The 26,681-nt window shown below is 39.7% G+C and overlaps 1 protein-coding gene across 49 annotated transcripts in view; it reads right to left on the bottom strand.

Moving 5' to 3' along the window:
* Positions 1 to 26,681, bottom strand: part of CACNA1C (calcium voltage-gated channel subunit alpha1 C) — a 459,731-nt gene that overhangs the window by 387,107 nt on the left and 45,943 nt on the right. For all 49 annotated transcript variants that reach the window (XM_085568454.1, XM_085568453.1, XM_085568461.1 and 46 more), the window contains exon 2: positions 1,884 to 2,205. In XM_085568454.1, the coding sequence (XP_085424580.1) occupies positions 1,884 to 2,205 (322 nt within the window). The remainder of the gene's footprint in view (positions 1 to 1,883; positions 2,206 to 26,681) is intronic.

The raw sequence follows: 26,681 nt of genomic DNA, 5'->3' as shown, positions 1-26,681 counted from the left end.
TTGTCAAAACCCTTTGATATTGCTTGTTGTCATTGAAGTGTTTCATGTTTACAAACTCCAGATATCCAATGAGAGGTTCTGATGGAAAAAAAAATATACTTCCATCAACTCACCTAAAAACAAACAAAACCCCAAACTGCAAGCTTCAGCATCTTTGTGCTGCTTTAATTGTGCTGTTTGGTCATCTCTTGATCTCAGCTGGTTTACAGCACCTCATTCCCATCATTCATTGCTGATCTTATCCATCTACCAAATGTTGCTCTGAAGACATGTGGTGACTGGGGTGCTGCTAAATAAACCAATATTCAGTTTTATCCTGTTAGTCATCACCCATCATCTTATGCTTAAAGTATCAGACTTATGTCAGTAGCAAGAAAAAGTAGCAAACTTAATCAGGGGATTAAAAATTAGCATCTGAATAAAAAAGGAACAGGCAGGTAGTTTAAGGACATTAAAAGATTGACAGGAGCATTTTTAACAAGTTCTTAATCTGAAAAGTATGTCCATGTCAGCAATACCTGATATACTCATTTTCTGTTTTCACCCAGCATCTCACCAGACACCCAAGGGAATAATATTATCACATTGTCTTAAATGCCTTAATTCATTTTTTTTATCATATTAACTACTGCCAAGTTCTGTACTGCCTTTCCTTGACATGCTTATCTATCCCTAAAAACATTCTTTTTCTTCTGTATTTCCTGAAGAACCCCATTAGCTTGTGATTACTGTTCAGGGTTAATCCTGGTTTCTCTTTGAGGATGCAAAGAAGGCATACTTCATTTCAGTTTGAGTTTCACACCAAAGACTCAAATTCCAGCTCGCACTGATCAGACTTGGATGACTAAAAAGGCTTTGCTCTTTGCACACAATAAAGCAATGATCAGACTCTCCCTGACTTTCCAGGGAAGCAGCACCAGCCCCTTCACTCTGCAGCTCTGTGTCAGTGGTTCTCATCCATCATCTGTGACACCATCTGTCTCTTGTTCAGGCTGTCAAATCTGGCTCTGCACTGCATTTGGACATGTTACTTTAACTATTTTTCTTTTTCCCTTCTTCTAGATAACCATTATCCCTTACCATACAATACTGAGTCTTACGATTTTAACCAGAATTTCAATACAATTAACAGTTCTCAGCCCAGTCTCAGGGTCTTACTGTATACCTTTGAGGAGTTTTATCTTGTCCTTTTACCCCATTCTTTTCTCCATACTGTAGAAAGAGTGATGTCACATGTTTAACATGTTTAACAAAAAAGTGTATTATTCAAAGTAGCAGAGCTTTGGACTGGTGACACCTCTCAAAAACCAATAAAAATTTAAAAGGGAAAGCCAGGAGCTGCTATCAATCCCATAGATTGATAGCTCTGACCTGAAATACCTTGAATATCTCCCATGCATTACCTGGGCTGTACTTTTTTCAAAGAGCAGAATTCAACCACTAAGCCACATCAAGCTATTCAAGCTTCTAGTGGTCTCTCAACACAGGGTGTAGTTAAGGTTTCCATTCTAATCCTCTTTCCTCACCTGCCCCCAGTTCAGCATAAACCACCTGAGGCAAGACATCAAAAATTATTCATGTATGCTAAGCTCCCAGTGGCTGAACTTTCAGTGTGAGGCACAGATTTCAACCCGATGTGTTGATTGTCGCACAATGCGTTGACTTCCACCCAATGCGTTGACTTCCACCCAATGCGTTGACTTCCACCCACCCATGAACAGGAGCTGATGTGCACAAATGTGGATATCCTCAGTTCAAATCAGAGGGAAAAAGAGAAAGATTTTTTTCCCAGGCTTAGCCTGGCAGGAATTTTTCTCTTTTTCTCTCTGACTGAACTGCGAATACCCACACCCAAAGGCCCGTTTGGCTGGGCTAAAGGATATTTCCATTCGACGATGCTGATGCATGCCCTCCGGATGGGATTCTTCAGCGTGAGGCACAGCAGCGCCCGGGGAGGACGGGTGGCTGTGGTGGTGCCCTGCTTCTTCTGCTTGCCATACTGCTGCCGCTTCCTCTGCGTGGAGCTGGCCGTGGATATCGTGGCGTTGCCAGCACTGCCCATCAGCTTGGCTTGCCTGGCAGCATCGATGGCAGCCTGCCAGGACAGAGCTGCCCCCGGAGTGGGGATGTGCTCTGGGGCAAGCCCTGCAGCTGCATTGGCATTCATGTTGGCATGAGCTGGGCGGGGACTCCCATAGTTGGAACCTGCAGGGCAAAAAAACAAATTAAAAATGAAATAAAGCAGAGAAATTTGTGAAATGTTTTTTAAACTGTGGAAGAGATAGCTAGTGTTTTTTTAAAACCTTCAGTGTAGGGCACTGTAGATAATTCAAATTCTTTACTGTAAAGTAATACTACTATGCAATCCTTTGTCTTGCGAGAGACTCCCAATAAGACTGATGGATGCTGAGCTGTTAGAAGTGCCTCCAAACAATGCAGTCTCCAGGGATTCAGAGAAAAGAAACTATCCCTTCTTTCTTTTTTTTTCTTACCCAAGTATTTTGCAATTTTGACTGTTTGAAAGCCCAAAAGGCGAGGCTAGTCCTCATCACTTTCTCACTGAGACATGCAGCACGATGCTATCTGCTACTGGCAAAGGACCCAAATGAAATTCCCAAGTCCTAGCATAAAAACCTTCATGTTTCTTGGAGATTCTTGGAGAAGGTAAGGTGAAATTTTGCCAATAAGCTTAATTCTCCCTGCAAACAGCACATATGTACAGGTCTGAGAACACCTGAGCAGAAGCTACAGCAAAGCAGAAACCAGCACACACAGACACAGCTGGTGGCTTTTGTGCTCTGTACATTCCTGTGCAGAGAGTTCAGGACAACCATACGTTTGGAAATTTGCACTATCTTCACATCCTGATAAACTACTGAATGGAGAAACTTATTTTAAAAGCATAAAATAATAATAATGCTAAAACCTAGCAATCTCAAGTTTTGCAGCTTCTTCAGCCAAAAGTAAGTATATGAATTTGTCCAATCATAATAATGGAATATACACATCAGGTGACATGTGGCTGATATTGAAATGGTCTTAGCAGTACAAAAAATAAAGTCACTCTTTCAAGCCAGTGCAGATGTTCCAGCACTTCAGTAAAGACAGCTAAGTCACCTGTGCCCCTTTGGTGAAGCTTTTCCAGTGACCCAAATAAAAACCTCGATCACTTCAAGAGGAAACAATTTTGAAATTTCTGAACAGATTACTTTACTCTTTGGACTATGCTTCTGTTGAGTTCTGCAAGAACTCGTAAAATATCAACTGAATTTTATCCCAGACACTTTAGAGATTAAAATGTAAGCCCTGCTTAAAAAGTGCAACACAGAATCTACACAAAGTCACAACAGCAGTATTACATTTAAGAGACTATTTATTTTGTTGTGGACTTGTGAGTCTGCCTGTGGCCCATAATTCGAGGTACAGCCTGAGAGGTCTACAGGTCTTATTCCTCCACAGTTGAGCTTCAAAACCCTGCCCACTCCTGAGACTGCCCATTCCTGACTCAGGAAGCACCTGAATGGTGCCTCTACTGACATCTGAGCAGCAGCCTGCACTTCAGAAAAAGTGCACACACAGGGGGCAGAGAGTGGAAACCCAGTCAAGGAGTTAGATCAGCTATTTCAAAGCAAGCTCAAAGCCTCCTGTTGACCATGTTCCACTTTAGATTAGTGTAGAAATATGGTGTTATTAAATAGGACAGATGGGCTCCTGCAGACTGTTAGACAAAGCAAAGGGAAGACCACTTGTAACACTGCTTCTTTTACAGTATCAGATGAAAGACATTTAAAACCAGGGACTTGGAAAGCTCTTCTTGAATTGAAATAATTACACAAGATGCATATTTCATAGCTGGATGTGCAGTGCCAAGGCAGCACAGCACTGACTGCACTACAAATGAATGAAAGCAGGTGGAATAAATACAATTACATTGACACAGAGTGCAACAGGATAAGCCTCTACCAAGAAAGCATTCAAGATTTGTAAATTCATCTCACTGGATCACAAGGAAGGACATGATAGAGTCAGATGTTATTTTATGTTAGGCATTGCCATAAGATTTTCAGGCTGTTATAGTCTCATTACAGAGCAGGGAAATCCAGAGTTTGTCTTTGCTCACTGAAAAACCTCCTAGCTGCAAACCAGGCAAAGGAAGCTGATGAGTAATGTGACTCTGATATGAGGAAGGGAAAGCTGAAAGAAACAAGAAATGGGAAATGGTTAATTCACATCCCTCACATTTTGAAAATGAAGAAAAAGAACTTTCAGAATCCTACAGGCTAAGCAGATTTCCTCAATAAAGTAGGCAATCAAGTGGCAGACAAACTTAGTTTTCCAAGGCTAAGCAAATCGTACACTCATGGGATATGTATTTATTTTCAGACTTGTTCCAGATGCAGTTTTTCTCTTAGCATCTATTTGACCTCCCTAGCCTGAGCCATTCTGGAAAGGCAAAATAAATGGAAAATCACTCTAATTATTCTCCAACTCCAGCTCTTCTTTAATACTGACCCATTACAGTGGAGAAGAAAGATGTGTGTTTTCCAGTAAAAGCAAACTTGCTGATCCCTCTCCACAGTGGTCTTATCATGCTGACTAGACCATGTGGTCCTGTAAATAAACAGCTGCTGCTTCTTAATGAAGACTTTTCTGCAATTTGGGAATGTGTCAAGTTTCATCATTATTGCTTCTTAGTTAGGTTTCACATGAGGATCCAAGTCATGCATTTTGACTTTGATGTGCCAGCAAAGTTAAGGATCCAGCTTTTGGTTATTTTATTGGTTTTGCTTCTAATATGATCAGCAGTCCTGTAATAAAATGCTTTGTCTCAAATTAATTTCAAATGATGAGCCAGTAATGACAGACTTATATTAACAAATATTACAAATATTGATTACTGATAAGGATCTGTCTGTTTTATGAAGCTCTGAGGCTGCAGACAGGATCTGTAGCAAACGAGAAATGGCAGTGACAAAAGACTTGTTCTGGAAGTACTTTATAGAAATAGCTTGAATAAAAGATAGAATCTCCCACAGCTACATTCAAGAACTGAGCAAAATATTTTCAAAGACAGCATAGCCAAAGTTTCAGGGAGAATGAAATTCCACCCTATAATCTAAATGCTTAAGGTTAATTCCTGGGAAGTAAGGAGTGCACAGCTCCTGTTGAACTTGTGAGGCACTGTGCTGAAATTTCACTGACAGCACTCATTTCTCCCCCACCACAGAACTGCTGCAACCTGGGAGCTGCAGTTACTGGATTTAATTTTTTTTTCTTTTTGCAGCATAGCAGTGAAACACTCCACTCAATTTTCCCGCTACAAATAAAATTTGATACTATCAAATACATCATTATTAAGCTGGATGTTGACTAGATCTAGGAAATGGAGATTGAGCCCCCACCCAAATGCAATAACTTACTAAGCACCATGATCCACAGCATCATCACCCTGCTAATCCCCACCACCCTTCAGCAACAATTTCTACTGTTGACTGTGTCCAGATGGTACACAAAATTCTGCCCTCTCAAGCCCTTCTGTACTTGATGGATCATGAATTTAAGTATCTGAATATAATTAAACACAAAAGTCTATATATATGAACAAGTTTGATTACAAAGTCTTTGGGAAAGATTCACGTCTGAAAAAAAACCATGCAGACTTGTAGAATTAAAACAGATGCAGAAACAACAAACACAGGTCTCAAAAATCAGAGTTAAGTCACAAAAGTAACAGGTAAGATTGCTCTACAACAGGAAATGAACCACATTGCACAAAGTACCCGATGCTGAAAGCTTACAACTAAATCACCAAAATTGTCATTACCAAAACCACTACTAAAATACACTGTGATGACCATTTCAGGTAGTATTTGAATTCTAGTACCATCTGTCATGCCACCAATTACTATCTCAAAAAAGCATCATAAAAACCCCAGCTGTGCAGTGATCATTTGATACAAGAAATGGGCAAGTTAATGACACAATGGAATCACAGCTGCTGAGGGTTTTTGCCTTCCTCTAGTTAGCCATACATTTATTTTAGAAAACTTTGTGCTTAGATTAATTATTTAAATGAAAAATAGACCAATCCTGATGTGTAATGTCATTTTTTTTCCCCAGCACTTTTAAAACTGCAGATCCTAAAATTGCACACCTTGAAACTGCTGTGTTTTCCCCCAAAGCAGAGGAGAGCTGGGTACAGTAAAAGACGAGATTGGGTAACTTGATGTCTTAACTGCAAATAGGAAGTAGGAATCTGGTCACATTGCTAAGATCATGTGTGAGAGCAGTTCAAGCCCAATGGAAAAATGTTATAAAATATTGAATTGAGAGGTGTCAAAATCAGAAGGATGAAGAACAACATAAAAAAAAAGTCAGTGTATGAGATCATCTGTTAATGAGGAAGAATGTGGGAAACACTGATCTATTAACCCATGGAAAAGGGAGAGCATATGATTCCAAGAAGGATTAAGTATTACATGACATTTTTGCATAAATTTTACTAGAAAAAATATCCATCGAGAGCTGATGACTAGCACAAATAAACCCCAAACCAAAACAGGTATTGTTTCCAGCTGTAAAAGGGAAACAAGTCAATGGATAATGTCCATGCTTTCAGCTACTTTGGTAGCTACTTTGCACCATAGAGTGTCCTAGAATAATTAAAGTACTTTCTGAAGTTATGTCAAAGCTGTCGGCTGATGCCTTGAACTCATGGAAGACAGAAGAGACCTCAGAGGACTCCAAAATGGTAAGAGGAATCCCCAGTTAAAAAAAAAAAAAGTAGAAGGAGGGCAAATTTACATCCAGATTAACTTCAGTTTCAAAAAAAGGAAAAAAAAAAACCTGGAGTAAGTAAAATAAACAAGGATCAGCAAGTACTTGTAGGACAAGCAGCAAATGAGGAGCAAGAGACATGGACCTGTCATGAACACATTGCTTCAAAGAAAACCAGTTTCCTCCAGAACTGAGCAAATCACAGGCAAGGTGGGCAAGGTGGAAACAGTAGGGTCCATAGCTCCTGATTTTATTAATACTTCTATGAGGTCTTGTATGATAGTTTCATAAGAATTCTAGGGACATACAAGCAATAAAAAATTAGGTATGTCAGGACTACAAAACCAGTGGATGCCTGGGAGCAGTTATCATTGCTGTACACCTAAATTGGAGGATGTGTCACAGGGAGGTACCCAAGAGCCTGCCCATGATCTGATTCTGTTCCATGATTTGATTCTGCTCAATTAATAATCTGGATGATTAAACAGTGAATAGTGTTATTAAACAAGCAGGTAGCTGTGAAGCTGGGAGGTAAAGCAAATACACTGAAAGACAGGATCTGAATTTAAAATTTACTTCATGAATTGAAGAAAAAGTCTTTAAAGTAGGATGGAGTTCAGCAGGGACAAATGCAAAATATTTAAGCGAAATTAATCACCTACCCAAATTATTTTTAGAAAAGCCTTGGGGGTTTACATTGGATCCCCAGCAGAAAAGGTGATATTGTCATGCAACAGAACAGATGTTGATATTGTCATACTGCATTCTTCCCATTAAAATGCAGCCATAACCATGTAGTGCATGAACAGGGATGAAACCCATGCAGCACTACGAGCAATCCTTCCCCTCAGCTGGGCTCTGGCAGGGCTTCAGCTGAAATGCAGTGGGTTTGCAGGTTTGGGTTCCCCACCCCACACACACCAGCTCAGGTCAGGCTGCCCAAAGTGGGCAGGAAAACCAACCCAAAGCCTGGAAAGCATCAGCCATGAGGCAAAGCACAGGAATGGGAATGGCAGGACTCAGCCTGCTGTTCCTGGGGATGGGAGGGGCATGATAACAGCCTTGAAGCATCTGCATATATGTAATATATTTATTTTTAGACATATATGTATGCACTTCAAGGAACAGAAAGGTCATATCTATCCCCAAACTCACAGGCAATAAGCAACGGGTTTTGCAGTCAGAAAAACTCAATCTGCACCTTCCACACTCTCAAGCCTGTGAGAGCAGGGCAGCAAAAATCTCTACCTGCAATCACACACCCAAGGTGAGGTTTCTAGCAAGCAGTAGTTTCTTTTGTTCATTTCAAGCAAGTCTGACATGAAGAAAAGCCTATGCACAGAAAAATAATGTATTTATTTCACCAGTTAGCCCATCAAAAGAGACCCCTCTGAGTAAACCCTTCTTCACTCCAGCCTTTAGAGGATCAGCTAAACCAGCACCTCCTAAGGCTCATGCTTCCATGGCTGTGTTCATCACCTCGCAGTAGGGGGAAGATGGGGATGCTCAGGACCATCAACCTGGAACTCTTTCTTTGGTTTTAAAACCTCACTTTGCAAATTTTAAAAGCCTAATAGAATTTCTAAAGCCTACATTTTAAAAGCCTAATAGACTAACCCTAGTATCTCAGGACAACAGCCTGAGCAACATGCAAAATTTAAAATCTTGACATAAACAAACCCACTTATTTATATGAGAAAGCAGGGTTTTTTCCCAGAAATCTTTTGTAACTTTTCAGTTGCCATGCCTAGAACCTTCCTGCAGTAAATACAAGGCTTCACTCACCTAAAACTCTTTCTTTTAAGCATGATTTGTATATTTTTTCCTTAATAGCCTTTCTTTTTTAAATTGACAAGACATTCATTCTGATATCTAACAGCTAAAGTGATGATAGGGGTTTTTTTTTTCCCTCAAATAGAAGGTTTTTCTGAAGGCATTCTGTAAGCAGAGGTAGGAACTATAATGAAAGCTGGATTGCAACTTGAACTAGGGCTTTTTCTACAACAAAATTTATAATAGACACGTACAGTTTTAAATATCACATCAGGCTAAGACGCAATGTAGTTTCCAGCCCAGATAACAGAGTTAAAAATTTGTCCTGTAAATTGGTTGGGGGTTTCAGAACATGCACACACATAGAAAATCTATGATTTAAGACAGTTTGTTTGCCAGAGTTGAGACTAAACATTTCTTAAAAATCTAAACAAAATATTGTTTTCAAGAACTGTACTTCACTCAACATGAGATCCTGGTTCTTCTTTATTTCCCTCCTCAAAAGCAAGGCTTTTTTTCAGCATGCCATTCACAGAAGATGCAGTGAGCTCCTAGCAATGTGGAAAAAAAGTCCATTTCAATGGAGAGCACAAGTGCACAAGCTGCTCTCACTTCCAGTACTGAATGCCTCCAAGTTAAATATTTACGCCTGAAAATTAACTACTGACACTGCGTGGCAAATTATTGTCATTTTGCCAACACTATTTAGGTTTTGAATTTTCTAAGAAAGGTTCCACATTGGTAGAACAGGCAGCACAATGGTTTTCTGGCTCATGAATAAGGCACAAGGCTACAAGCAATAATAATTCCCTAGGCAATATATTCCCTACTGAAATAAATCGTGGGACTGCTCTTCCTTAAAATCACCACATAAACAGTTGTCTCCACGCAAAAACCTCATATTTCAGAGTATGTTGCCAATGAGGTCATTCTTCTATATGCATAAATCTTGGATGTACAACAGATCCAGACAGCGAGATATAATTTTCTAGGATTTCCCTTACTTTTCTGTTTAAAAATGCTGTGGTTTTCAAAGAACACAGTTCAGGTGTTTAGGGCATCTTGGGTTTTTTGAAGTTTTTTTTGCTTTGGGGCATTTTGTTTTGTTTTCCGGAGGGTGGGGAGAAAGGAAGGGGTACTGCTTGTTTTGTATCGTGGGCTTTTCTAATAAAAGACACTATCTTTTACTTGTAGTAAAAACAAATTATATTCCTATCTACTGTTAAATTTGGGGTTTAAAGCAGCTCTTTGTTATGCCCTTGACCAAAGAGGCATCTTAAACCTTGCCCAGGAGAATCCAGAAAGCTCAAAATTTGAAAATTCTCAGAAAACACAAAGATCCATCCAGCTTGGGGCAATTCTCTTCTGTAACTATGGATTCAAAAGAAACAGTCTGAGAGGCAAGGTTTGGGGGTTTTTTAGAGAGGAGGAAGAAGGGGAAAAGCATGAACCCTACTAAATTATAGGACCCGAGGCAAGTGCCTGATGTGTTGATAATTGTTGAGAGGCCAACTGAATCACAAATTCTATCAGGAGATAAATTTATTAGGGTGAGGAAGTGTTAAGAGGGCATTTTCCTTCAAAACACTTGTAATTTTTTTTTTTTTTCTTTTGTGACTTTCAAGCTACAAGAAAGCCCAAAGAAACTCACAAAGAATCCTTTCTGGTTTCTTGAGATGAGTTTCTGGTGGCACCAGAAATCAAGCCAGGGAACACTTTCCCTTCAACCACAGCTCAGTGAAACATTCATAAAACTCAAAAGCAGCAGCAGAGGACTAGTGACAAACATCTTTCTGCTGATAAGAGGATTTGTATTTGTCTGAGAGAACCCAATTAGCCCCGTGTTTGAGGGAACATCTAGAGAGGGTATTTTTTACAGAAAGCCACAGTTCTCCTGGCATAACACAATCTCCAGCAGAACACCGAGCACAAGGGCAGTGCTAACACCAAAGGGCAAGCAAATAAAACCCCAAGATTCCTCGCCTTCAGGCAGCTGTAGATGCATGTCTCATGGCATATTGCTTTGATACATCATTTTAAAGTAGGACACCTATTTTTAGGGCACCTGTCAGCACAAAACCTTTGCAGTAACATGCACACACATTGTGGTGAGCTGCTTGGAGGGACATCAGGCTTCCTGGGCAAACTCCAGGCACAGATCCTCAAATGGAGACACCAAGAGAGAGCTTTCTTGTTTAAATGCAATTTTTTTCCCATTGTTTGTCTAAATTATCATTATCACCATTACAGATCCTGGGTGCAAGCACATCTTTGGTAAGATTTCCTAGACTTCAGTAAAATTTCTCTGGAGATTAACTGTTACTCAATAAATTGGATTCTTCTGACAAACCTGTCATCTTAACTGCTTGTCATTTTCTTATTGGTGAATGATTACTCTTCACTTAGTGAGTAATCTAAATATAACTTCTTTATAGAAATTAAGCACTTACACTTCAAAAGTAATCCTCACTGTATTAAATGGTCTCCAGATTCCATTTGAAAATGCAGAGTGGGATAGAAACCAATACACAAACCTGTTAATTTGATTTGCCTCACCCTACCCAAACCATTTTAAAAAAGGGGTCTTCTCTAAACCCCCTCGACAGTCAATGCACAAGATCATTTTTTCCTCCTTAGGACAGATTTCTGAAATACTAGTGAAAGCAGCTGCTCAAAGTGCCAATCTCTCTCACTGTACGGAAGTAATCTAAAACATAAGTTTAATTGCAACAACAAATTTCAGTGGATTAAATGAGATTAAATGACTCCCATTTATTTGTGGGGAGCACATGCATGCACATGTGCTTGTGCACAAGGTAGAGAGCAATTCTGCAGCTGCTTTTAGCCCAGTTCTGGAGCTGCTTTTGGCCCTAAGTATGTGATGCAATTTGGAAAATATGTACAAGTGTATGATATCTAAATAATTCAAAGCCTGCAATTTCAATAGTCTTCATCCTAGAAAAATCAATCACAGTTCTTCCATAACTCATAATATACTCAGTCCAGAAATAGCAGTCTGTTCCCATTTACAGCAGATGATGGCTAAAATGCACAAAGGGATCTCTATGTAGGTCTGTATCTGAATTACAGACAACAAACATTTCAATAAAGACACACACATAAACAAGGAATCAAACTTTTGCATCCAGATTTAGATGGAGATCAGCCCTGACAGACAATAGACAGTGGCAATTCTGGCAGGCTGAGGGCTTTTTCTTCCTCTTGCTGTTCATGGAGTCAGCCTTCAGCTGCACAAACCCAGACAGCAGCAGAGTTTGTGGGGAGAGCTTAGCAAGTGTAGAGAAGGAGAGTGGAAATCCAAACTTCCTATAGCAGCCACAAGCCACTGGCTGCCAGCCCTCCCTGGCAGTGGCCATACCCACCCCAGGAAGTCATTAATCCGCATAATGACACAAGAACTCTGATTAAAAGGGACCTCTGAGGGCCATCTGCTCCACATCCTCCTCCTTTTTTAACCCCCTCCTTCCAAGTGGCCAAATTTCATCGACCTCTTTGGCTCTGCAGCCCCACACTTCACAGCATTATTGCTATCTCTGAGCCTGTGCAGGCTTGTGAGAACTCGCCCAAATCAAAGATTCATTCAGGTACTGGCCATACAATTTAAGAGAATAAATGTGTGTGTATATATGTATACATATAAATATATATATATATGTCTATAAATACATCTCTATATATAATCTGTCCAATTTCCAGAGGTACCTACTACATGCTCCTCCATGAAAACCAGACATCAGCACACACACAAAACAGGCACTTAAAAACTATTCCTTGCTTTCCAGAAAGGCAAAATTTTATTTTAAGTTACATTTACCTAATTTTAGGTCATACATGCAATATTCTAATAAATTAAAGATGCACTCACTTCTTGAAATGCAGGCAGGTTCAAAGGAAAAGGTATTTATAAGATGCTTCAGTATCAAAACTGACTTTTATTTCAGCTATTAATCTTAGTGTTCCAAAAATCACATTTTTCTATTTTTAAAATCTGATGTTTTTTCTTCCCCTCCTGCTTGGAATTATATTAACAAACCATCACCAAAAGCAATTGAAGAGGAAAGTTTTTGAAACAAACTGTACAAAAGGTTCAATGAAATCCTAAGAAGTAAGGAAAAATAAAATTTTTTTGTGTTTCTACTAATTCCAGTCACCTAATGAATGTTATCTCATTTTTTAATAACTTTAGACAGAAGTATTCAAACAGGAAGGCTCTTTGTAACTTGGCATCATTAAGGTGTTTGCAAAAGAAGGCAAAATTTGAATTGAGGGAAGAATAAAAGCTTCTTCTATTCTCTATTTCCTTTCATCCACAAACTCCTCAAGAGGATGCTGTATATACAACATGCTCTCCAAACCAAGGAAAAGGAAGTCCTTATGAACCTCCCCTCAAACAAACCCACAGAAAATTACTAACCATATGAATTTAAACCATGCTATACAACAAAGGAAAACAGTGGCTTGGTTAATATTCAGGGTGATATTAAAAGATAAAAAAAAAACCAAAAAAACCAAAACCATTCATTTACTCAAACTAGACCTTTGTGGTCTAGAGGTATTATAGCATTAACAGATTTAGAGTCATACTTTTATAGCACTTTGCACAGAGGTAAATAATTTTACTGGGTTGTTTGGCACCTAAAGTAATATGTTCTATCTCCAGCATGCAGAATTTTCTAATTTTTTTTAGCTCCTGGTATCTTCTTGCTGAATGTTCCAAATCTAAATATTAAGCATGTGTAATATACAGATGCAAAAATAAGCACTCTTGGCTTGCTCTGCTAGTTATGAGCATTCCCAACCTAAATAAGGCACTAATCAGAAGATTGCAACTGCAGCAAAGAGGGGAGCTGAGGGCAAGAGATAAAAAGGGGTGGGGAAAATCAGCAGGAGACAATCTTTGCAAGCACCTGTATGAGGAACACCAGCACCTGCTTTACATCCCAGGCTGAGCACTGCCACTCATAACCCCAAAATAGTTCTTGAGTCACTGGGTGACTGCACAAAGATAGTCAAGCTGCTTCTCTGTGACCTTTTCTACAGTGGATGCAGACAAATGTTTGAGGTAGTCTTTGTAGATACTTTCTAAAATTAAAATCTCCTGTTTATATAAAAGCAGATGCATTGGTCATGGCTGAATTTACCCAGAGCAGAGCAGAGGGGGCACGAGCAGATCCACAGCAGGTTTGCAGAGCACTTGGTTAGAGCTCAGCAGGCTCTGTGTCAGCACTGCCACTAGGAAAAGGCTCTGCCTGCTGCTCCAGCTCTGCCTTTGGAATTTGCAGATCTCACCAAAGATGGTGAAAGCTAAGGCTTTGGTGTTCCTTTCTCGGGATGCTCCACACTTTGCAGGATCAGCATCACAAAAGAAGCAAGAAATTTCCTATAAACCATCCATCGGATAGCATCTGAATGCTGGTCAAGAGATTCTGTGTTTCTACTGCTCATTACGGAACAAACAAAAAAAAAAAAAATGGGAAACACAAAAACCCAAACCAGCAAACTAACAAAAACATAACAGAAGGCCTCAAAACACCCAGCCTATTAAAAAAATTGCCATAAGTATTGTGCCCTCCCTGTTTGGAAGAAGGAGGTGAGTGCAGATTAACTCCTCTTCCATGACTGAGCAGCTTTGTCCTTGTTAACTTTTTTCATTCTGGACAGAATGAACCAACACACAGAAACACAGCCCTGAACGATTTCCAACCTACATGCAAGGCTGAAAGTCCAGGGAACTGAAAAAAGGAGCTAGAAGAAGTGTAAAGCAGGATAATATCTTAAATGAAAGGCTAAAAATAGCTGAAGCATCCAGTCTTATGTAAGAGATTTATAAAAAATTGATCAGAATTAATGAGCACGAGCACGTGAAAGGTTTTTGACACACCTCATGACCCTTTCAGCTTATGGAATAACCCTTATTATATTCCATATTTGGTAGCTATAACTAAGCAAAATCAGATGCCCAATAAGGTGTACACTGGTAACAATGAGGAGCAGCAACCTGTGGAAACTTAACTGTGAAATGTCAGGGGTTACTTCCTGACATTATTCCACTTTATCTCCCCAGATCAGGTCTACTTAATTTTCACCCTTTTGGTGATCAAACTGCAGCATTCAGAAACTGCTGGGAGAGATTCTTCAGCCTGGCAGATGTCCTCAAAAATCTGTTACCCACAGACAGCCCAAGGACAGCAGGAAACTCAAAGCTATCAGGATGATCTTTAAAGTACACCAATTGGAAATGTCTCTGCAAAAATTTGTCTTATGCAACGTGTTCAGGGGATAAATGCAACATTTTCACATGTAGACTGGGGATCCCCATTGTCCTTATTTCAAGTTATTTGCAGTACAATGGCTTAATCAGAAAAATAGCGTTACAAAAACAGTTACATTATTTTAAGTAAATTACTCCCACTTAAATCCATACATTTCCCAAAACATTCTCTTGTTTTGAGTCATTGTATCATTACCAGGCACAGACAGTAAATGAGCATTCAAAAGCAAATGGTGAAACGATGACAGAAAACATCAGAGACAACCCTATGCAAAATTACGGAATAGCTTTTCAAAGAGGCAAAACATATGTTTGTGATTTCTTCAGAAAGATTAAACTGGAAGCCACTGATGGTAAATACTACATTTAGAGGTTGTTATTTAATTTTAAAATCTCCTTACTTCCTAATTTCAAAATTCAGATTTCACAGCTGAGTTCATGAAGTTCAATTACTTCACCAGCACCTCATGAGAAGGGCAAACATTGCTTTGAGCAGTCTCTCCCATTGCAGATGCCAATTCCTGCAAGGAGAATCTCTGGCTGCTGTTCTCCAGGAAGCTGAAATAGCTGCTTCACAAATCCCAGGTGTTGTGGCACAGCCTTTCTCCAGGGCACAGCAGGGTTTGGGTACTACAGAGCCTGTGCAAAGGGCAGAGCTGTAAATCCTGGGCAAAGGGACCCTGAAGAGATCATATGGCACAGAATGACTTCATGTCCCTGCTTGCTGCACTGAGGCAGAAATTTGAAAAGATGCATATTCTTTGAGGTGATATAGTAGCACAGATATAAAGAGAGTGCCACCCTTTATTTATGATGATAAAATCTTTCTCTGCTGAGACAGGTTCACCTTTTCTTCTGATGCCAGCAGAAGCATTGTTCCCCTGGCTGCATGCTGGGGGAGAGGGCTCTCACTCTGGCTGAAAGCACAGATCCAGCACGCCTGGAAATCCAAGCTCTGGCAGCAGAATCCCATTTGCCAGCATGTCCAAGGTTCCACAAATTCACCAAGTTCATAAGACCAAATGAATTTCACACCTCAGATTATCTTTTCTTTGAGACCCTGCTAAAGGAGGCGTTCTCTACGACTCAAAAATGGCACTCTCAAAACCAGGCACACTGCATTTGTCCACTCCAAAGCAGAGCCCACACAAACGAAAGAGGTACTGCAGAGAACCCTCTCTGCATTGCTGTCACCCAACTTCTTTCTAATCTTTCCTGGTGAATTTGGAACATTGCAGCCAGCTCAGGTACCCACACACACTAGCCAAGAAGCAAAGCCTGAACTGAGGACAGCATAATTCCACTGATGCTTCTTCTGCCACACTTGCCATCCCTCTCTGACACTCCTACAACACTCCTCTCTGACACTGGAAAGCCCATCTCCCTCCTGAAGCTGCCTGTTCTGCATTCACAAAGTTCCCCACTCCTAAACATAATCTCAGGAAAAATTAATTGCTCTCACAACACAGGGATTTAGCAGGGACATTCCTCAAGAAGCAGCTTCCATGAATTTCCAACTGTTATTTTCCTTATCATGCTTTTCTTTGCCAATTTCTTTTGTTTAACAGTATGCATTCAGGGAGGAAGTATACATTGAATGCATTTGCATTCACACAGGCTGCCTGAAAGAGAGGTGACTTTAAACTAAAATGGTCATAGAACTCCTTTGTTCCCACTATGCTTCTGTTGCTGACAACCAAAATTAGAAGCAACACACATGCGTAAGGTAGAATGCAGTTCAGTAGTTCTAGCAATCTGAAATCTGATATTTAGTCTAACTTAGTCACCAAAGCTTTAGCTAAGTAGTCAAGGCAGAGTTTAGAAGCTCCCAAAAAAGCAGCCTACCCCAGCTGTTTCATATATCCATAATGTTCTCTGGCCATGGCTGCCTTCCTCTCCACAGACTACACACAGCTCTAAAGGATTGGCTCTAACTAGACAATTTAAACACCTACAGTGAGGTAAAATGAAATCTATGCCAAATGATCAGTTTTACTATATGAACAATGACAATTCTTAGAATGCAACTTTAGAGCATTTCTCTCTTATTTCATACTATTCTATTTCTTTCAAAATCTTTCATAACACAGCTAGATCCTTCCAATCACAGTCACTTATTCGTTCTGGTCCACTGAGCAAATATTTCTGCCTGTATATACACACAACTGCGTAGGCACAAGCAACTGCAGACATCTCAAAGACATTCTAACGGTTCCCAAGAGTAGATAATTTTTTTCCCAGTTATTTAGAAACTAAAAAGTAAAAATGCCTCATGACACGGGCACTGGGAAGATGGAAGATAAAAATCAGAATTATCTGTATATCTAGTTTTCTAGTCAAGCCCTGAAGGTGCCTAGTGATAACTATGTGTAGATTTGGGAGGGAGGGAGAGATTTAATTCCTCCTATCCAAGTATGCTGTGTGACACCCCACAGTACCACGTGCAGTCCCCAGAGAGAGACCAGACAACAGCCCCCTTTCCTATCAGATTCCCATTTGATCACAGCAATGTCTGCATTCAAGAGAAAAAGACTTTGTCTCTGCAACTTACATCCAAGAGGGAAGCTGCACACACCCTGATCATAAAGCACCTGGTTCAAAATTCACGAGGCTGTGCACTAATTCCTTATAAAACTGCCTGGCCATTTGTTTCCAGTTACTAAGAAGACATCAGCCCCCATGGCTGTTACATCCTGACTGTAAAACTGATCATCACCAGGGAAAGATTACACTGGCCAGGAAGAGAATCCTCTTTACTTATTAACATACAGCACTCATTACTGAAGTTAAGACTGCTCAGAATAATTGGTGTTAGGGCTGCAGGCAGATGACTCAGCCTGGCCTGGGTAACCAAACAGGACATGGAAAACTACTGGCTATGACATGGGAAATCACCAGGAGTGGCAACAAAACGAGAAGCTGACAGGAGTTACAGGTGGCACTGTGAGAAATGGGCACATTCCACACACAGCTTAGAGGGACTCGTCAGAGAGGAGTAAACTTCACACTTACTTGAGGAAAGTACTGGAGTCCCATAAGGGAGTATCCCAGGGACAACAGTGCCCTGGTAACTGTGTTAGGAATGTGAAATAAGGCCAGAATTACTGAAAACCAGTACCAGAAACACCAGATTTGGGTATGGAGGTAGAAAAGCTGGTGCAGTTGGGGAAAAAAAAAAAAAAATAGGGTCAGGTTGTTTATTCTGGAGAAGATTGGAATGACGAGGGAGACACAAAGGCAGAGAAAGAGCAAGTCAGCAGAACTGGAAAGAGAGAAATCATGCACAGCAGTTGTATGGGGGTACCCATCAGAAGCCCTGCTCCTTGATCACCACAGCTGGACCAGGACAAAATAACCAACCTGAGGTTCTAATCATACCACAAGACTCAAACTTGCATGTGCATTCATTCAGGAGAACCTGGGCAGGGTTTTTTTCTGTCTGATTTACAGACACAGGGATAAAACATCCCAGTATTGCTGTGTCTGTTCCAGTAACACAGCTTGATGATATCAGTAACTAAACACCATTTCATAACATGGATCCTATTAAAATGAAATAACTTATTAATTTCTTTGCATGCACCTCCTAGGGTGATATCTTCACATCAGCACACACAACAGAGCTGATGAAGAAAGAAAAATTCCAAGCCTATTGACCTGGCACATTGGGAAGATGAAGAGAGCTTTTAATACTGGAAGATGCTCATATTACCAGGGACCATGACCATGTAAATATATAAGAGAAAAAGTAAATAACTTCAGAGAGCATATTTCTTTTTCAACCTTCCAAAAGGAAAGAAGTAGAGGTTTTATGGAGATATGAGACTTTCTGAAAGTCTACATCCCAACACAAAAATAAATTAGAATACAGTCTGCTCCTCTCAATATCCATAGTCCAGTCTTTACATTAATCTCCCAAACAGCACCTGACAGTCTGTCAGATCTTTGTTCAGTGTGTTGTAGCTGCAGAATCAGCTTTAGATACTTTCTATTGCTGTTATTGGAACAACTAGCTACATGAACTAGGGCTTTAAATCCTAAGATGACAAGTGGAGCTTTCCATCTTCTGCAGTAATTCCATCTCTAAATATTATTATAAAATAGTATTCCAACATGAGAGTAATAAAATCCACCAATGTATTAAACCATCTGGCTGAGCTTACATCACATTCCTTTTGAAGTATCAAACACCACCGGTACGTGCTAAAAGAATAAATTTCCTCTTCCCTCTGATATTTGCGGAGCCGACTCCACACAGGGCTTTCCCATCCATATTTCTCATAAATAATGAGAAATTATTTCTGGCCCTACAGCATGCATACCACAATCATTAGGAACACTCAGTGCATTCTGGGCACTGATGTTCTCCATCAGAAACTGCCTTAAAGCACAACAGACAAAAATCTCAAGAATGCACACCCCAAAACAAAAGTAGAAAAGTGTTCTGGTGAAAGAAAAGTAAATTCAAGGCAAAGATAACAGCAAAGCTCTCAATAAGAATGCTAAGTACTGGAAAAATAGATTAAGAACTGCTGACCCAGATGTACTTATTTAGGTACAAGCTTTGCCTTGAAACAGCAGGATGTATGCTCCAGTCAAATGCATCTCTCTCCACAGAAATACTCCAAGCTGTGTAAACCACATTGCAAATTAAAAGCACTTAAGGAGATGTCTAAGCATAACGTTTCATAGAAAGTAGCAGAAGTTGCATTCTCAGCATTAAAAACTTCCTGCAGTGTTTTGTTGAATTATTCATACTTGGAGATGTGATCCTTTTTTAAGCACTTCACATTTGACCGTGTGCCATGATACATTCCCAGGGATTCTGCCAGGCACCTGTAAAGATCCATGCTCAATTTTGCCAAAGTTTGATGTCTGAGTTTTTAAAATTTTTATTTTGAAATGCTATGGTTGTGTTAAAGAACTGCCAGTAGCAAGTCCCTCTTGTCAATTTTTGACTGATTTCCTGGCATGCATAACATCTTTTATCACTGCATGCAAGCTGGGACACAATTTTTCATGTCTTATGATCTTTCTTGACACCCTTTGTGCTAAAGCAGAGAAAAGCCTTCAAGTTATGTTCATCTTAGTCTTTCACTCTGCTTGTATTTCTGACTTTTGCCATAATGGCTGAAAAGACAAGAGATACTCAGAGTTACTCTATTCCAGTCATCACTGTGCCATTGCAAATCCAATTCACTGCAATCCATTTCAAATTCCAAATTTAAATGAAACTCTTAGCTTCTTGTTCATAATGTAAACCCAAAAAATTAAATTAAGGATTTGTTTTTTCAGCATATACCCTCAAGAATGTGCTAATTTCTGATTTAAGCTTCGTTACATTGAACAAATAGCAAACAATTCTCAAAGAAAACTGGAGAAATTTTCCTGAGAGCTCAGCAGTGTGTGCTGCTACCTGCAGGACCAGCATATCCCAAACACCTGCTAACAGATATTTCACACTCACAGAATCAGTGCAATTGAGCCAAAGCCAGTGAGAATCTGCCAGGCAAGATATTGGAGTTCTAAGGCTAAAGCCATTCACTGATTTATAAGTTCAACTTCTGATACTGCTGGCACTAAACATAATTGATGCCTTCAAATCTCAGGCTTTTCACTTAAAATTTTCACTTAGGTGGAAGTGATGTAAAAATTTTCATTTAATCCACTCCTAGCTATTGCTCCTGGATACAGTCACACTAAAGTTCCATTAAACCCACAATTAAACCTGATCACTTTCAATTTTCACCCCATAAATGCCTTTTACTTCTCTCTAAAGACACCAATTTGAATTTAAATTACACCTGAAAACACCCTGTGCATCTATACAATTTATAATAGGCAATAATAACAGGCAATATACAATTTATAAAAGCAATAATAGGCAATTTAATTATCATATGTGAATTTCAGCACACAGGTGAAGCTTTCCTCCCTGCATGAGTCTATTTGTGCACAACTCCAGAAAGTAATGAAAACTACAGTTTTCCTGTTTTTTTAATGACCCTTGGGTCTACGCAACTTCATTTGCTGACTCTGCTGTCAATATGTTAAATTCATCCCAAAGAAATCAGACCCCTTCGTACTTAATTCAAATGTCTAATATTTACATATAGGGTCTGCATGGAAAATGTTCTTTTGTGAACTAAATGGAAGCTACAAGATGAAAAATCCAGCAAAGTTTGGCATTACAGATCAGTCTCAACTTTCAGCTTCCTGATACTTGTCAACCTGCATTAGAAATATGGTCCAACAGAAATCCTCTATGTAGTGTATTTAGGTGCAATAATTCATTTTCCCCTCTGTCTTCCATATACATCAACTTTAATTCCTGTATTCACACAGATTACATTTGTTTCTCAAACAGGTCATTGTTGCATTCCTGGAGCTAAAATTCAGGAATTCTACTACCAACAGCTGTATCACACAAGTTGCAGTTTCAAAATTATCATTTTTGCCAGTAGTACTTGAAACTGAATATAGCTACTACCTAAAAGAGTTGAGCTGACTTACAAGCCAAGAGACACAAGTATTCTTTTTGTCTATGTAAAAGGTTATTTCTTCTGACAAAAAGCATTAGAAGACTATCTGATGTAACAATAATGTATATTAAATTTTAAAAATTACATATGAAATTTAAAAATTCACGTATCTTAAGAAGCCTTACATCCAGCCAGCCATATTGGAGAAGGAAAGCCTTTTTTTCTCCCTTGGAATAAAGAATCTGAAATCTGATCAGTAACACGACTTTGTTCCTACAATGCCTTTAGGAAGAAATGTTGAGTTAATTACTCAATTAGAACATATTTACTTTGTAATTATAATGTCATGTTCAGTCATATTTAATTGTTTTTTCCAAAATACCCACAGGCAACCATACACATAGTGGGTTAAAAACCTGAATATTTTAGATAAATAACAATGCCATTTAGAGAAGGATATTTTAAATATATCATAAAGTATTCTTTAAGGTTAGGTGGTTCTCAGACAATATTTTCCTTGCAACTATTAACTCTTTAAGGTTTATGTACAAAATTCAAAAGAGTTTCTGTGCAATCACATTTCTTTTTATTACTGTGTCTGGTTTGAAAACCACTATGTTTCCACTCACCCTTAATAATTATTTTATTTTAATCATGTCTTTTGTTAAAGAAGGAAATTTTCCCTCCCTCTTAAATTTGTTGAGTTTTTTAGTGCTCAGGTGAGATTTGTGGATTGCTTTTATTTCTTGACAGATGCCAGGTTAAATAATTTCCCCCCCCCCAAACCAGGCTTTAACCAGTACTCTGCTAATTTCTCCCAGCTGTTGAAGGACACTCAACTTGCTGGTGTTTTTTCACAGATTCTGAATGTTTTGCCTGCAGACAGACACTGAAATATAGAATTTTCTATGTGGGACTGAAAAAAAACATCAATTTAGCATTCCTGTACAAGCTTCTAACATTCCCAGAGATTTCCAAAAAAGCAAACTGTTCCAAAACTGGAGTGATGCACTGAGCAAAAGCCCTTCAAACAGCCTCTGTATCTGATTAAACACAGAAAAGTGGCAGCAGCTCAGCTTTTGGGTGACTTTGGGAAAGGAGCTCTCCATCTTCCTAGATACAGACTGAAATATCAGAGCAGGTACCAGGAACAACGTGGTGACTTTTGTTTGTTTGTTATGAGAGTGGTTAAATTCTGCAGCAGGCAGAGTTTGGATAAGACACTCAGGATTTTCCTGGACATGGCCCTGAACAACTCCTTTTAATTAAACTTGTTTGGAGGGGGTTGTTGAGCTTCAGCAGCTCCCTCCCATCCCATAGTACCGTTTTGTTTCATCCTCACTTCCCAGAAATGCAATTTTTTGCACTGAAACCTGGGCCAGGGAGAGCAGCACCTCCCAGAACTGTGTTTTTGGGAAGAATGCCTGGGAAGGTGACACAGAGAGCAGCCCACCTTCAAAGCCATCAGCAGTAGGTTCTCCTCAGTCTCATCTCCTCCTGAGGATGAACTGTGCTAATAATCTCAGCTCTAGATTGCAATAACTCAACCTTGCTATCTGGACAACTGCCAATTGGACCAAATAAAGACAAAATGCGATTCCATCAAAACTTCTGTCACCTTCTACAACACATATATTAATCTGTTCTCCTTTTTTTTTTTGCCCTCCCACATCTCTCATGGACCAGCAAAGGCACCTATCCAAACCATACAGTTTTTAATGTTGTGTTTGGGTTTCTGGAGGAAATTCAGACAGGTCTTTTGTTCTGGAAATCTCTATACATAGTACAGAAATACCTGTGACTCTTCCAGCTGGAACAGACCTATCCTGAAACTATCACAAGTTCTTAAAGGAGTTTATTTCACTCTCGTGATTATGCCTCATCCATAGAAACTGACAAATTCTTCCAGAATTCTTCCTTTTCTTTCAAAAAAGAGTTTATATGTATTATCAACTGCACCCTGATGTATTTCACAACAACCCTGCAATAGCAACAGTTTCCTCTGTGATCATAAAACCTCACTATTGGATATCAGAGATCCCAACAGGACCAACCCATCACCTGAACCCACACCTGCTCTCTGGCAGGAGCACCACGAGCCCATCACCACCCTCTCTGCACTGAAGATGGACTGGCACTTCCTCTCTCACTAGAAAAAAAAAAAAAAAAGAAAAACTGAGGAAAAAAAAATAAAAGAAAAATCGAGGGAAAAAAATAAAGCTTGACACAGCTTAAATGCAGAGCGATGCTTTTACTCCAACAAAACAAAATTTCTATTTTTTTTTTAACTTTCATTGGTAATATTACTAAGAAGAAATGCCATTTTTATGTTAGGCAATAGAGGAACTACCAGAAAAAGTGTTTAGTGGCCACCAACATGTCTGAACCCTTAATAGTGTTTTTTCTTTTTAAAATTAATGATGCTGAAATCCAGCAATAAACATTGAAATGAATACACTTGCTCTCAAATTCCTATCTTCCCCACTATCTAAAGAAAACCAGTGTTTCAGATAAATGATTGACAAAAAATATACTGGGTTTGTATACAGTCTAAAAAAAAAAAAAAGATGGGCAATTGAACCATTTAATAACATTATGTTTTGTAAAGCATATATCTGCCACTGGTAAAAGCTTTCTTTGGTGTTGATCTGATTTGTTGTGTTCAATAATTTAAGAGAGACTTTTACTGCACACAGTCACATCTGTTATTCTGGTTGATAGTCAATAAATTTAGAGAATACTTACTCAGAGGAGCTCTTTTATTTGCTGCGCCTGAACTTGAACAACTCTGTTGCTCTCACTATTTCCAGAAAGGGTTAAACAAGACACTTCCCAGCAAGCTGATGGCCACAATGACAATTCACACACACACAAATAAATTTAAGAGTGACTGCCATTCAGGTAAACCCTATTTTAACCATGGATGTAAAACCATTTTTCACAAAACTGAAAGAAAGTAAGCCAAAGCTGAGTACATATGGCAATGCTGCAGCTACAGAACCTGTTCTCTGAAGTGTTTTGAGGAAACAAAACTAAAAGATGAGGACAAAGAAATCAAAGGAAATACCTCAGTGGGATAAATTAATTCCACATGGCAAGGCTGTGTCACATCTGCTCTAGTGAATTACTCAGATGTAACCCCAAAAACACATCTCTAGATGCAAGCAAGAGGGGGCTCATAAAGGTGCCTTGGCTGCAGAGAGCACACCAGATACATGCTCATGACAGCAGTGCAAACCTCAGGAAGATCCAGTCAGCTGATGATGACCTAACCAAAATTGGTCTCTGTGATGAAGATAATTTCAAAGAAAACCTTTCAAAAGTATATGCTTTAAATTCCATGTCTTCTGCAGGACACTTAAATACGCCTTTTAAGGATAGGAAATGCTTGAAAGCACTTAAATACCTTTCTGAAGGCTCTACAGGCAACTTTCACAATTAAATGCAGTGGACTGTATTATGCAGAATTTTTAAGTTCTGTTACTTAACATTATGGTAAATATTTTTATATTACACCGCTATTTCATATTATATTCAACTAAATGCTTTACACCAATTAAAAGTTCCAGGTACTTTGAGGCAGAAGATAATACTTCATATATACAAGCATTTATTGTTAAATCAGGAGATGTTGGAATTCTAGTGCTGCATTTTTAAACAGTGATTCAGACTCTTGTTCTCCAAAAATCCTGAAGATAAGCTGTTTCACATCACTTAGAGGTATTCTGTATGCCCCATGACTAATGCCTACTCTGACCAAGCTTTACAGCAAAACAAGAGCACAAGAGCAAATGCTCAAAAATGATGACAAAGTTTGCTATATGGTGACTTTGTCACCATGGAATGAGTGTGGTTTCTCCTACACGTGAAAGCATTGCCCCAAAACAAACAGGAAATAAAATTGGTATTCTGAAAATAGAGCAGAAAATTAAAGCAGGCATCCAATAAATTCTAGAGCCTATAGCCAATGGCTTCACTTTGTGGCACAGCATGAGACAGATTTCAACTCTTCAACTGAAATCAGCTGTGAAGTGTACACAATCATCTCTATTTATACCTGCAAAGTTAAGAGGAATATTTGTGGGTTTGACCCTCATTTCAGGTCAGAAAATACATCAGGGAGTATGCTTGTGACTTGACCCTCTATCAATAGGCTTCTGAGAAATAAAGGGTATACTAATTAGTTCTTAATTTAACAGATACAGGAGATACAAGGACTATGAAAAGAGTGTCTTACACGGAAACATTTCAAGAACAGGGTATGTGCAGGTTAGGAAAGGAGGTTGCAAGAAGACCTAATTATGGTTGACAAATACCTGAGGGGGTTCTCTTTCTACAAGCAGCAGGTAGAAATCTGTTCAAAAAATGCAACAAGGACAAAGCCCAAAGGCATTATCTGAAATTGAAGGCAGGGTAGTTCAGACACGGTGGCAGAAATGGCTTTTCGCTCAGAGGATCATTACTGCACGGAATAAATGACCTAGCAGGGGCTCTTCAATCCTAATGAATTTTATCCCGGGTTAGCCGTCTCGGCGCTCCATGCGGAGCATCCCGGGCAGCGCCGAGTGCCGGCAGCGCGGCCCGGCAGTGCCACCTTCCGGGAGAGGCAGCCGGGACCCCTCCCCAGCCCGGCCCCGGGGCTGAGCACCGCAGCGAAACCTCGGCCTCCGCCTCCTTCCCTGCCACAGCTGCCCGGCACGGAGCTCAGCCAGCCGCCAGCTCGCTGCGAGGCCGAGCAGCGCCGGGCACCCCGATGCGGCCACCCCGGGGCCGGGCGGGCTCGTTCCGCTCGCTCCCTCCCGACTGGGGGCTGCAACACGTGGCTTTGCAAAGCGATTTTCTGTTTTATTCCAAGAGAGCAAGTTTTCAACAGTCTTAAGAGGGAGCGCACTAAAGATGCCCGTCTAGGATTCCACCCAGTCCCACATGTGCGCTAGATGTGATGTGGTTAGTTTTGGAAGCTTTTGCTGGTGCTTCTTGGGTGGGGTTTTGTCATTTTCTAGACAAGCATAAGCTGTATCAATTAATAATTACTATTAAAAAAAATATACTCCATTGTGTAGCACCAAAATGAACATTGTGTCTCAGCATCAACAAATAACACACTATTTACTTGCCTTTGTGCAATAGGAGACTGTCATGAAAGCACAGCAGGCTTAGCAACCAAAAAAAAAAAAAAAAAAGAGGAAATTCTTACTTTAGGGCCAAAGATTTTCAGGATACCTAGTCATGCTCAGAAGTGTAAAACAAGCATTATTACAAACCTACCCAACTGGCAGTTAAGAAGCCAACAAAGCCCTTTCAAATACACTTCCTCTCCCCCATAGCACTCACAATGTAACTAATGGCCTCTATGC

This window comes from Lonchura striata, chromosome 1A, assembly GCF_050655825.1.
Source record: "Lonchura striata isolate lonStrDom1 chromosome 1A, ASM5065582v1, whole genome shotgun sequence".
In the NCBI taxonomy this organism is placed as follows: domain Eukaryota; kingdom Metazoa; phylum Chordata; class Aves; order Passeriformes; family Estrildidae; genus Lonchura; species Lonchura striata.
The sequence above is the reverse complement of the archived record's forward strand: the minus strand, read 5'-3'. Positions and strand labels throughout refer to the sequence as shown.